Source organism: Eurosta solidaginis, chromosome 2, assembly GCF_040869045.1.
Source record: "Eurosta solidaginis isolate ZX-2024a chromosome 2, ASM4086904v1, whole genome shotgun sequence".
Taxonomy (NCBI): Eukaryota; Metazoa; Arthropoda; class Insecta; order Diptera; family Tephritidae; genus Eurosta; species Eurosta solidaginis.
Window position 1 is genome coordinate 24021106 of NC_090320.1, and position 13786 is coordinate 24034891.

Genomic DNA, 13786 nt, shown 5'->3' on the forward strand with positions numbered 1-13786 from the left:
CACTCCGAGTGTATTTCTGCCATGAAAAGCTCTCAGTGAAAACTCATCTGCCTTGCAGATGCCCTTCGGGGTCGGCATAAAACAAGTAATTAAAAGGAGCACGACGCAAATTGGAAGAGAAGCTCGGCCTAAAATCTCTTCGGAGGTTATCGCGCCTTACATTTATTTATTTTTTTTAATAGTCGGCTAGGATCTATGGAAATCGGTTGGATTTTATTTCATATGAATCGGTGGAATATGGTGTAGTATAATGTGATTTGAAATAAAGTTACTTGATATCAGACGTAGTGTAGTATAATTATATTTGATGTCCATTGTTGTGGAATAGTAAGTTGTTATGGAATGAATTAGCATTTGATGATTATACAATTTGATTTCAAATCATGTGATGTGATGTTATGTTGTTTTGACTTAATATGGTGGTTTGGCGTTGTAAATTCGCCAAATTTCATATGACATTTACTGCTGGGATGTGGTGGTGCTTGAATTTATGAATTTTACTAAATTTGTAATATGTGTAAATAAATTTCAATAAGTTTAGTGGGAAGCTCATTGATAATAATTCATACAGTGTGTTATGTTGTGATTTGAAAATGTGATTTGATTTAGTACTAGTTGATTTGGCACGGTGTGATGTGATATAATTATATATTTTGAGATGTCTAGTCGCTTGGTAAAATTTCTTCTTATAGTATTGACTTGCTTTGATTTGGGAGAGTTTTATCGATGCTGAGAGTCAGGTTCGACCATCTCAGTAACGATTTGAAGTGACTACGTTGAACCTTCAAGATTATCCAACTCCCTCTCTCACATCTGGCTCCGCAGCGGATTCCATTCTTTCTTTTTTCTTTAATTGGCGCTCAACAGTTTAAACGATTATAACTGTCCAACAAGGCGCGCCAGTCGTTTCTTCGCTGGGTCCTCCGCTTCCATAAGCGCGTTCCGATATAAATATTTACTTAGTCGGAGCGTAATTTTTCATTCGCATAACATGACCTAACCAGCGTAGCCGCCGCATTTCAATTTGCTGGACTGCGTGATGTCTGCGTAAAGCTCGTACAGCTGAACATTAAATCTTCTTCGGTATTCGCCGTCGCAAACGCGTAGACGTTCGTAAATTTTTGGAAGAACTTTTCTCTCGAACACTCCCAGAGCCTCACGTGAGTCATGAGGTTCAAACAACGGGTTTCATCAATCTCAGCGCACCCTTAAACGTTTAAATTGTAACGCTTTTAACGTCCTTGGATCAAATAGTCTTTGAGAAAAGGTGAACTAAATACACGTTGGTGTACCACTATGAACGTTAAATCAATATTTCGCTGCTTAACTTCCCGAACGGACACCAGCAATCCCAGCCAGTTTGGGTAAAACAGAGTTATTTCGAAAAGCTCTCATCACTCTTTGTGTGGCAGAAAATATTGCAATGGTCCGTTTGGTTGCTTTCGATAATATAGTACTCAAGTAGCTCTACCGTTCCTTCGAAATTTTCTAAGACATTCTACTTTCGATACAAGTAGCTCATTCCGCGTACTTTAAAGTAGAAAACTTTGCTTTAAAATTTCGAAAAAGATTCTTGCAACTTTTTTACTTTTAATTGCAATATGAAACGCACGTTACAAACTTTAAGAGCCTTGCTGCGTGAACCCTACCGTCCATCTTAGCTATTTTTCAAGAGGATTTTAGTCTTGTATTCGGTCTTTTCAAAAACAGTCTACCTTGGATATCGAGTCGCTACTTTCAAGGGACTCAAACGACGTTACAGACCTTCAAAGCTCAGTGGAGACGGCTTGGTTGTTGGTACTTAAGATATTTAAAGTTTTCCTTCCATCCTTATCTGGCATTATTATACAGTTTCTTTGTAAAGGCTCGAAAATCGACAAAGCCTACCTCTCGGGTCAATATACTTTCGACTCATTTTGGAAGGACAAAAGCTGTCTGGCTTGTTGTCTTGACGTCTTTCCTCTCTCTGGATTTTTATTCTAGGGATTGTGTTCTGCAACATAAGCACCTAAAGAGCCCTATCTTAGACAATCTTCTGACAAAACTCTTTGGTATCCGCGGCGCTATAAGAACAATACCTACCTTGGCATTGTCATGCTAAACATACATCCGACTAATATTGCAGACAAGGCAGCTGTGACCACTTAGTTGATTAAGCTTCGTTTTATATGCTATGGGATTTTAGACCACTTCAGTATTCGTACCAATTTCAATTTCGTTCGGAGCAGGACAGATTATTGTGAGAGCATCTGGGGAAGTGAACTAGTTGTATGGTTCACGGATTGGTCAAAATTTGTAAGAAAGGTGTATTACGCGGCTTCGGGAAAGGACTCTGTGAGCTGCAAGCTCGAGGTGCTTAATCACTATAGCTCCTTCCAAGCGGGACTTGTCGCGGCTAAGGATATTGTAAATAGGTTGTCATCCAGAGCTGTCTATCGGAGTAGCTATAATTAGAGCCCAAGCTATAATTAGAGCCCTGAGTTCAACTGTGACGTGATCAAAGGTATAGAAGTGCCAGATCTCGCTTGCGATTGCATTGAGTTATTATGAAGCATGGGTTATCTAGGTCCAGGGTATTAACAGACATCCAGATAACTGTCACGCATATCTCTTAGCCCCCACGAACACAACTGAGTTACGTTGGCCACCGGTGGACTGATCCTGTGCTGATGTGTCTTGAGTCAGATACTTCTTCTTAGTGGGTATAGAGGTGCTTCTAGTCGGAAATGAATTGCAGGCATTCTGTCCAAATTGATTGGGCAGCTTCTGGCAGAAGCAGGCAAAAGTATTTTAGCCTTGGATCACCGTAGGATCTACTCGGTGGATATAGATTTTATTTGAAATTATATATAATATCATAGCTCATCTTATCTTATATGTCATCGCAACTTCATGCGGTCAAAGTGTCCTTTTCCTACCGCGATAGCTACCACTTGACATAACCTAACCCATTCCGTCAGCATAGCCTTTAACTTGACTTTTCAATAATAGAGCATACCTTTTAGGTTAGCCCGAAGTTGATACAGATCCTTGCTCCTTTTAAGATCATAAATTCTTTCCGAATAGACGCTACATCTTAACTTCCTACGACTGATCCGTCGCTTTAATAACATCCCTGCAACCGTTGCACGTTGGGTTAGACGTTTTCCATTCATCCCCTGGTAAAAATTAGATATCGGCATCTGCCACCAGTTTTGAGCTTACTTTGCTCTTTCGAGGCTTCTATAACTATATTCGCACCATCGACAAAACACCTCGCCGTCACAAATGTAGGGCTGCTTTTTTTGAAGAGCTGTGTAACACGAGCTCTGAGACTGCCTCACAGAACCGAAGAAATAAAACAGTGGCTTATGTTGTCATTGAGTTATATTATTCTTAAATATCTACAAATTAGCCGTTGTTGTTGTAACGGTAGTAAAAAATATATTACACTAATTAATCACAGTTATTGAAAGCCTTCTTTACCTACTAAATAGCAAACGATCTAAGACCTTTGGTCTAGCAAAATACGTTTAAATACATTAAAATAGAAATAATTTCCGCTGATTCGTGATCCGAATGCGTGTATCACTGGTGGGATCTATATTAAAACATAATCTTGGTCGTATTGACAGAACTCACGCAGCTAAGCTAAATAAGCGCAAACGCCACGAGACCAAGAGGCTTGCTGCCAGTAAGAGACTACAACTATGCGCGCTCAGCGTTGTGCTGCTAGAATTTGTGTTCGTGACTGGTACTGAGCTGGTCGCTACAAGCTCGTCGCCATCTTTCGGCATGTAATCATGACACGTCGGAAAGTTTTTAGGTGCAGGCTTCATTTCATCATTGTCGCCAACTTTAAAAACGACAGCCATACCGACCTCCGCATGAAACTCAATATGACAGTGGAAAAGCCAATAACCGGGATTGTAGGCTTCGAAACGTATAATTGTATAACCACCATCAGGTACGGTGACTGTATCCTTGACCGGCGGTCTATCCAGATTACGCTTCAATAAGTTATAACGGTCCAGTTGTTTGACCTGTTGAAGTAGCAAAAAAAAAAAAACAAGAGAACTTTTGGAGTTTTTTTTCGATCGCAGCACTTTCTACTTACCATTTCTACCGTTACATTAGGGCCCAAACGTTCCAAACCCACCACACGGAAAGCGTTACCATGCAAATGAAATGGATGATTCGCATCAAAAGCGGCACCCTCATCGACCAAAATCAGCTCGACCGTCGAGTTCAGTGGCACTTGCAGCACATGATGACATTTACAGAACTCCTTACGACAATCGATTCCCTGTTGCGCTAAGCTCGTTTCATTGCAGAACAATGAGTCATCCACCTCATAGCGATCAGGCAATAAAGCCATAGGCGGCAATTTCAGCGTGATGTGATTAAGTTGTGGTGTGAATACCCTATTCTCACGTCCCAAACTGTCATAAAAACCATAGTATTCACTTAGATGAAAGTCAGGATTATCTTTGGGATAGAAATCATAGTAGATGAAAAATTTATAATCCGCTACAGGCTTCAGCGCAACACGACCCACACCGGGCATGCTATCATAAATGGGGAGCGCTGTCATTTCTGCTGCCGTCAAACTGTTCGGATGACCAGATCCAATATTCATTGCATTCAATTCAATACCATCAGCCTTGTGTTGCCAACCTAAATAACCGCTTGGCTCCTCAACAGCGGCGCCGTCGTAGTGCAGTATGCCAACTTGGAAAGCGGATGTGAATTCTGCACCACAGTCCATAAGACCCTTAAAACGTATCCAATAGTTGCCGACAGACTGATTTGCGTTGAGCACAAAATCAAAACGCTCACCAGCATATGTTACTATTGCACCCACTTCGAGTGCCTCAAAATCATAACCGTCCGAGTGTATAGCAGTTAAGGTGTGATTATCGATGGATAGTGCCACGGGGCAATTTAGAAACTCAGCATTAATGATGCGAAAACGATAGCGAAAACCGCGACGTACAGTAAATATTTGGAGCGGCATTTGATGCAGTGGTATCTTACCGACTGCGCGTTTAGTGCGTAGAGCGTGGATTGCGTGTACTGGCGTGGAATTAGTTTTGGCGCTTGCTGTGCTGTTATTAGCTGTTAGCGTAAAGTTGAGACGTGCGACACGCGCGAGACGTAAAATTTCATTCGTTTCTCTTAAACGCATCAAATTGTAAATGGTATCATTTATGGGATGTAGCAAATCGATTTGAGAAGTGCGTGTGTCCAAAGGTGGGGCATCAGTGTGGTTCTCCACTACAAAAACAGGTGCTGATGTCGTTGTTGTCGCGTTCATTGGTTTCGGTCGTAGCGCGCCTCTAATACTAGACGGGCGCCCACTTATGCTACGCAATTTCGCTATCGCCTCCGTTTTTGTTTCATTCCAAATTGCATAGTAGTAACGTCCGCGTCCATTTACCAACAAGTTCACCGGTTTATTATCACCACGCGAATGATGATGGGATGCGAACACGCTCACACCAGCCTCATGCACCCAATCCTGTAAAATCATTTTATGCTCAGACAGATCAAAATCATAGAGATGCCCATGAGGCTCCATATTGTGTGGTCGTCGCACAATTAGCGCACCAAATACGCCATCGCCGCGCTGCATACCGGTATGTGAATGCCAAAAGTGTGTACCGGCGTTTTCGGCGCGAAAGCGATAACGGAATGTGGAATGCGGTGAAATGGGACACTGTGTTATATGCGGTACACCATCCATGTAGGGATTTTCGACTTGATGCATACCATGCCAATGTATGGTGGTACTATCGCCGAGCAAATGATTTTCCACATCCACCACAATCGTATCACCCTCGCACACCTCCAACGATGGACCGGGCATCATGCGATTTACTACCATAACACTACGTTCAATACCATCGGCTAATATGCAATGTGGTCGTGCACAATCAGTGATATTGTGCGGACATGCGTAGCAAGCTTTTGATAATGTTTCATACCATTCCACCACAAAAGTGTAGGTACATGTCATAGGTGCAGCATTTTGTTGACATTGGCGTGCACAAGGATGATTGCGATAGAATTCTTCCGTCCAAATATCATTGAATTCGTCAGCGCGTGCCTCATTAATGCGCGCTAATGTTATTTCACTGCTACCACATTGCTGACAGCAATCTTTTACATATACTTGTCTGCGTGGACAGTCAGGTGGCAGTGGTGGGCACGATTTCTCAAATACATTTATCATGGCCGTGACAGTGAGCGCATCTTGGAGCGGCGCACATTCATACATGATGCAGCCATCAGGGCTGTGCCATGTTTGGCCGAGATTGTGGATGGTGTCGTTGAAACGGCATTTCGTGCGCACGCATTCACCACAACAGCTGCCCGGTTGTGGACGTAACTCTGAGTCCTGCGGAATAAGGTAAAACAGGGTTGTAGACTAAAGTGTACACATTCATTCTCACAGCACTTACCACATCACAATAAAATTGTGCACAATTTACTTTAGTTATAGCCTCATGCGGCACTCCGCTCTCATCAAACTCACAGGCATGTACGGTGCAGGAGTCGTGTGAGGATATCCAAACGGCGCCAACTTCACGCGTCTCGCGTGTATCATCTATTATGACAGAGCACTTTGTAGGTATGGGCTCTGGAAAAATAAAAAGAAGAAGGGTTTTCATTATTGTGAATTATTCCTAGAAAGATACAATTTATAAATGTAAGCATACATCGGCGGCCACCGTGGTGTGATGGTAGCGTGCTCCGCCTACCACACCATATGCCCTGGGTTCACACCCGGGGCAAAGCAACATCAAAATTTTAGAAATAAGGTTTTTCAATTAGAAGAAAATTTGTCTAAGCGGGGTCGCCCCTCGGCAGTGTTTGGCAGGCGCTCCGGGTGTATTTCTGCCATGAAAAGCTCTCAGTGAAAACTCATCTGCCTTGCAGATGCCGTTCGGAGTCGGCATAAAACATGTAGGTCCCGTCCGGCCGATTTGTAGGGAAAATCAATAGGAGCACGACGCAAATTGGAAGAGAAGCTCGGCCTTAGATCTCTTCGGAGGTTATCGCGCCTTACATTTATTTTTTTAAGCATACATTGAAAGTCCTAACGAAATCCTATCCATCAAGAGCAGGGCTGTTAAAAAATTTTTATATTGAAGTTCAAATCACAAAACATGTACAAAGTAATATGCACACTGAAACTTTTTTAAATTAAAAACAAAAAAAAATAAAATAAAAAAATTATTTTAAATGTTTTGATTGCCCCCTTAATGAATACATTTTGAATTACAATTTTTCTCAGTGCTACAATATTGTGACGAATATTAGCAACACTAAGGGATACTATCATCTCTAAGCCGATACTAAGCAGTCATTTGAATGTACATAAACAAATCAATCATTATGTCTACACATATGTACATACAAGCAGCGGACATGCATATATCTGAGATACTCACAAAAGTATGCAATCTTCAGCGAACTAGTAAATTCTAGAAGGAGAAACGCCTAGATATATGCGAACGAAGAAACGGAAGAGTATAAAAGCAGCACAAGCTGAGGCATGAGCAATCAGTTCGATTTAAGCACGCTATCAGTTGCGAAGTATAAGTGTTATTGTGAAGTATTTTCAAAGTAGTCTAATAAAGACCATTTTTGCATTATTGAATATTGGATTTAGCGATACGAACGTTAGTAGAAAAGAAACGTTAGAAAAAGAAAGGTGTAAAATAAGCGGAGTTTCCTAAATTCGTTACAATATTTTTGAAAGCCCTAACCAAACATTGTTAGTGTAAATTTGAATATCATACCGACGTGCCTCGGCTTCATATGGAAGTGCACTTTCATATGAAATTCAGGCACTTTCATATGAATCGAATTTATATGTGGCGGCATATGGGAGTGCTATGAAAATTGTCTCTTATATTCAAATTGTGAATTTGTATCTATGCCTATTTTTCAGGGTACAACAAACACAAAAGTGCTTTAGGTGTATAGGGGTTGAGCAGCTCTGATCAAGAGTATACAAGATATTCACTCAACGTTCTATGAAAAGCTCGATCTCTTAAATTTCCTATATAGTATATCGCATTTTGGGGGTAGAACCCCTTTTCTCAGCCTGAAGGACTAAGGATTAGAACTCAGAGCCTCTGGCTAGTTATAATAAGGATAGAAAATGTCTACATTTCGATGAGGACAATGGATATAAGACATGACTGACATGAAGCCAAGCATTACTTTATTGCACAGTGGTTTTCTGAAGGATAAGATATTTATATTGGAAACAAAGTCGACATGAATTTCTTTTAGCCCGATTAGAATTGGAAAATATTCTAGTCATACTAGCCTGCATGTAGGAAAATAATTTTCCTCAAACTTATTCAAAAACTTATTTGGTTCTTTCTTTATTCCGAAAGAAACTCCTTCGAAATTGATTAAGGTAGAAAATGAATTTCATGATGCCGAACAATTTTTCTCTTTCAAGAGAGCACAATTTACTTCTGATACCAATAATTTTCCTTATGGCAATTGCGCATCAATGGCCGGATTTATTCCGATAGTTTTTCATATTCGAACATAAATAAAAACTTTCGAGCATCAAGAAAATGAATTAAATTTAAATGTTTAATATGGATTACCTTATTCCTTTTACACTTGGGAATATGTTTAGTGTTCAAAACCTATATATCAATCTTTATTTCATAAAAATTTTTTAGACCTTATTTATTTCAAAATTTCTCATGTTCGAAAAAGAAATTTTCTCAAGCCGAACAAATTTTCGATTTAAAAATTTACATATTTAAAGAAATAAAATAAGACCTGTTGTCACATTTATATTTCTGAAAATATATTTATCGTAATTCGAAATGGGTTTATATGTGGGATTTACTCGGAAACCGTAAGTTTTCAATGATCGACTTTGTGCCGAATTTTTTTCATATTTACACACAAAACCTTTAATGTTCAAAGCTTTGATGTTCGAATATGAATCAATACTTGTGGCTACTTCGAAAAATCATCACATTCGAATATTAAACTCTTTTATTATTTACCGTCAATGTAAAATTTTTAATGTTCGAAAATATATTGTTCTGATTTTTTGTACTTTCTGCTATCTTTCGAATCGCTGAACTGTCGAACAAAGAACTCAAATATTCAGTATAGCAATATCTCCTTTATTTACAACTTTACTGTAGTAGTACTTCACAATGACAATACTCGCTTGTTAAAAGCAAACTTGTTCCTGATTACTCAGCTTGCGCTGCTTTTATACTCTCGGTTACCTCGTTCGCCCATTTCTCCTAAGGTCTAGACGTTTCACGAACATGCGTTCTAGAACAGTTGTATCTCATACTTGGTTATTTAGCTATATGTGACCCGGCCTATGAAAAGGTGTCTTATGACTAAAAAAGAAATTGCGAGAAACAGATGTTACAGATAAACAATGCATTTCTTTAGTTTCTTAATAGTTTTCTTTTTTTTGAGTCATAAGCCACATTTTCATAAGCCGGGTCACATATATGTACATGTATATCTGTAGCTTATGTAAGGCCATATGCTTTATTGCCGTCTATGTGTGTGAAATATTCTCTGCACTGTTAGCTGCTGGTTATGTGTGTAAGAAATATTTTCGTCGCTTTAAGCTGTTGGTTATGTGTGTGAGATATTCTTCGTTGCCTTCTATGCATCTGTGTATATGGCTTACTGTTGTTGTATAGCATTTATTTATTAACCGCACAGTGATGCATCGAAATTGCTAACATTCGCCACAATATGTAGTTTACTTATACTGCAAGTTCTTATATTTTTTTATCAAACTTATCTTTAATATTGGCAAAAATCATTTTTTTTAGTATTCAGAATACAAATACTGCAAAATTTCTTTCTACAAGTTTTTTAATGCTCGAAGATTTGGTCTTCTTCTTCCATTGTTACTGAGATTTCCTGTTATAAAAAATTACTTATTAAAAAAAGTTTATTACAATGTATCACAACTGTTTTTCATTTTCGATAATTTTTTTGGTTTTCTAAATCTTAATATCCAAAATATTTTTCTTTCGAAGATGATTTATCTGAAAGTGAAAACAATTCGTGTGCCACCAAAAAATTCCAGCGCACGTAGGAACGGATTTTATCGACTTTTGATTTTTATTTTTGAAAAGAAATTTCCATTTCTTCAACGTTTTGATATTCGAATAAAAAAACAAAGTTCCCTCAAAACATTTTTCTGTTCAAAAATTATGTATTACTAGCAGACCCGGCAGACGTTGTTCTGCCCTAAATTTGGTCTAACTGCATACGTTTTTGCCCTCGCCCCTCTACTCTTCCCTAATCTTTGTATTCACACCTCCCTCCGTATTTTTCGCTTCATCTATCTCCATCTTCCTCTCATTCTATCTCTTTCTCAGCCTCCTTCTCCTTCTCTCTTTTCTCCTCTCTCAAGTTTTTCTCATTCTTCATATCTTATTGCCAGTCGCAGAGGGTGGTATGTATTTTGTTCCAGTCCCATTCCGAGTCTCAGTCCCAGTGTAATATTCGTAATTGAAAGACGTTGCACGTTTGATTGTGCGACATTAAGTATCTTCTTTATTGAATAAATTATTGTCTTTTATACTAATTTACTTAACCTATACATTCATAAATATCTTAATACTAATAACTAAAAATAAGTACATAGGAAATGGGCTATGCATACATGTACGTTTGTATACAGTCTTTGTATACATGTAGTTTTGTATGCATAACTCCATACATGTAGTTTTGTACAATTTGCAGCGTCAGCAGATCAGTTTGAATATTTTGGTATTTTCCCACAATTAGTTGAATGTTTGTATGTATATTACAATGGGTTGTGTGCTTATATGTATAATTTATTAACTGTGATATGTGTCTCATATTCGGCATTCCGTGCCGTCTGGGTTAGTTCAATAATTGTAATATGATTATTACTAAAATATATTTGAATTTGTTATGCGTAAAGCCGCAAGTATGTTACAGTAGATGTGGCATATAATGATACAATACAGTGTGTGACGTATAATGCTACACCAGTCCCACTCCGAGTCTCAGTCTCAGTCTCAGTCTCAGTCACAGTCCTAGTCCTAAAAAAAAAAAAGAAAAAAAAAAAAAGTCCTAATCCCAGACACAGTACCGTGCGTTTGATAGGCATATTTTATAAACGAATTTTACGATTGTCCCTCTTCACATTTTGTGTGAAATCTCCGAAATAATTTGAGATATTGAAATAGATCTCACATCACAATGTAGTAGTACTCATTTCTACTTTTCGTTTGACACCCATGTTGGAAAAACTAATTTTGGGTCACATTTGGGTCAATAACTCTGGAACCGGATAAGATATCCTGATGAAAGATGTCTTAAATTTTAGGATAGACGTAATATAATAGTGAAGGTTTCATTCAATTCAATGGAGTAGTTTTTGTGTGTGGTGGGCATAATTGTAAAAAAACAACATTTTGGTGACCCGGGGTCCACATTTTGGGCAATAACTCTGGAACTGGGTGAGATATCTAAATGAAGGTTATCCTAAGTTTTAAGTTAGACGTCATGTGATAGAATGGTGAAGTTTCATGCAATTCTAACCAGTATTTTTTACGTGATGCCCGGACAATAATACAGACAGACAGACAGACAAAAATTCTAAAAATTGTAGATTTGGGTTCCGTTGGTCCAATAACGACCTCTCCTCTCAGTTTTTCTTGAATATCTTCAATGTACAGACATCAACCTGTTACAATTTTATTATATGTAGAGATTATGCTGAGTAATTTTTATTTTATCAAATCTGGAAATTCAATTTTCTTCACGATAATTTATTTTCGAACAAAAATTTACTCACAACAAAACCCGTACAATTTCTAATATGACCCGCTTCTACTTAACACTTACTTACTTAATTGGCGCTTAACCGTTTAAACGGTTATGGCGACTTCTTCTTCTACTTAACAACCAACACAATTTTTACCTCTATAAATTTTAAATTTCTAATTATTTGTAAACAATTTTAATGAAATTCAAGATCTTGTGATTCCACCCAAAGCTTAACATGAAATTATTTTCATGAAAAGACAATAATCTATTGATTATGCAAATTATATTTGATGTTAAAAAATCACGTTGAAATGCTAATGAAATTTTCGCTTGTCCATGTGCAACTTGCACGTGAACTCATTTATGGCATGTCATAAACTCTACTCACCGCTTACAGTATATGTCTCAAGCTATAAGACCCCCCAGTATATGCTAGGTACTTAGAAGCATAACTAAATGCTAATGCTTAAGTAAAATAAAACAAATTCTAATTATTAAGGAATAATGATTCAGCACCAGTCAAAAGCCTTTAAACTCTTCTAAATCGAGTATAATTTATGAAAAAATGCATGCGCTAATTGCTAAGGTCATTTGTGTGCTCGCATTCGAAATAGCTACACACTTTATTAACTACACCGTACAACAAAATTAAATAAGAAAAAAAAAATGAATTTCGGAATTGCAATTATTATTTTAATCTTAGTTATTTCAATACCACCTTAGTTTTCAGAAATCAAGTAACTCAAGTTTTCCCAAACTATTTTTAGGCTGTACTGAACATTTCTTTATTCCGACGGCTGAGTGAAATATCAACCTATCTCGGGTACCCTATTTAAGGATATTTTTCAAAAAAACCCTGTTTAGAATTCTATGAAACTATTTTGGAACCAATTCGGAAAAATTTCAGAACAGTTACAGGATCATAAAATAATCCTAAAATTATCTGAAATTGTTCCCAATTGGTTCCGAAATAGTCTCAAAATGATTCTGAATTGCTCTTGTAACTGTTCCGAAATGTTTTCGAAATAGTCTTGAAATTATCCTGAAATTATTGCGAAATGATATCTAGAAAAATCCCGCAATGCTCCCGAAAGTATGCTTCAACTGCCCCGAATTTGCACCGAAACAGTCTCGAAATGGTTTTCCCGACATGATAGCTTAAGTAATCCCGTAGTGATCCTAAAGTTCTTCCGAATTGAATGATCCGGTATGTCTGCTTCTTATGGGAAAAATGAGAAATCCATATTTATAAGTTCGGCATTGATTCACTCTTCAAATAAATACACTCTTTATAGTTGGCCTTTCAAATCTCCATCGTTACCTCCATGAAGCTTCTTTTATATTTCTGCTGTTGCACACTGTAAACAAACGAACTAAGATCGTCAATCGTGCGCATATCAATCACTGGAGTTAAAAAAAAACAAGTTTTTGGTTTGACATCAGCTGTGTCCGGGAATATTCATTAATTATGAGTGTGAGTGCAATATTTCGAGCTTACGTCAATGATTTCGATAGTCAGCGTTACTACGTGCAAACGATCATGTAAATGAGCAGCAAACGATCAGCTAACAAGCTTTTAGTATTTAAGATCATCATTAGCTATTTACTTTTTGGCTCTATTTAGTAGCAGCACGCTATTTTCCAAATTTTCAACGCCCACGTATTTAGCTGAGGAATTCCGCTTAGTCCGCTACCAAGTATTTGCTAGTTTGTGTAGTAAACACGAGACTTGTCATAAACTCAATGAATCAATTGAAGATTTACGATCGCACAGGTTGACATTTCACTCTTGTCAGCAACAATTTCAATTGTTTTCATCCGTGTTTTAGTAACTTTTGCTATAATTTTCGATTGGCTACTTTAACGACTCTATTTTTTTTTTTGTATTATATTTTTTTGTTTTCACCACCTGTTTGCGGTAAGTTTGATATAAATGTTATTTTTATAGTCAGCTGAGCAGAGCTCACAGACTATATTA

The 13786-nt window shown here is 37.8% G+C and overlaps 2 protein-coding genes across 8 annotated transcripts in view; one reads left to right on the forward strand and one right to left on the reverse strand.

The window, feature by feature from the left end:
• The window catches only part of Shawl (Shaw-like), a 437991-nt gene that overhangs the window by 10640 nt on the left and 413565 nt on the right, over nt 1–13786 (forward strand). The gene's annotated exons all lie outside the window — the stretch shown is intronic.
• Nucleotides 3349–13786, reverse strand: part of Mco1 (Multicopper oxidase 1) — a 59046-nt gene continuing 48608 nt past the window's right edge. Inside the window, exons 3-5 of the mRNA XM_067764643.1 lie at nt 6444–6622; nt 4097–6379; nt 3349–4022 (exon numbers count right to left, since the gene is read on the reverse strand). Of these exons, the coding sequence (XP_067620744.1) occupies nt 3618–4022; nt 4097–6379; nt 6444–6622 (2867 nt within the window). The 3' untranslated portion in view covers nt 3349–3617. The remainder of the gene's footprint in view (nt 4023–4096; nt 6380–6443; nt 6623–13786) is intronic.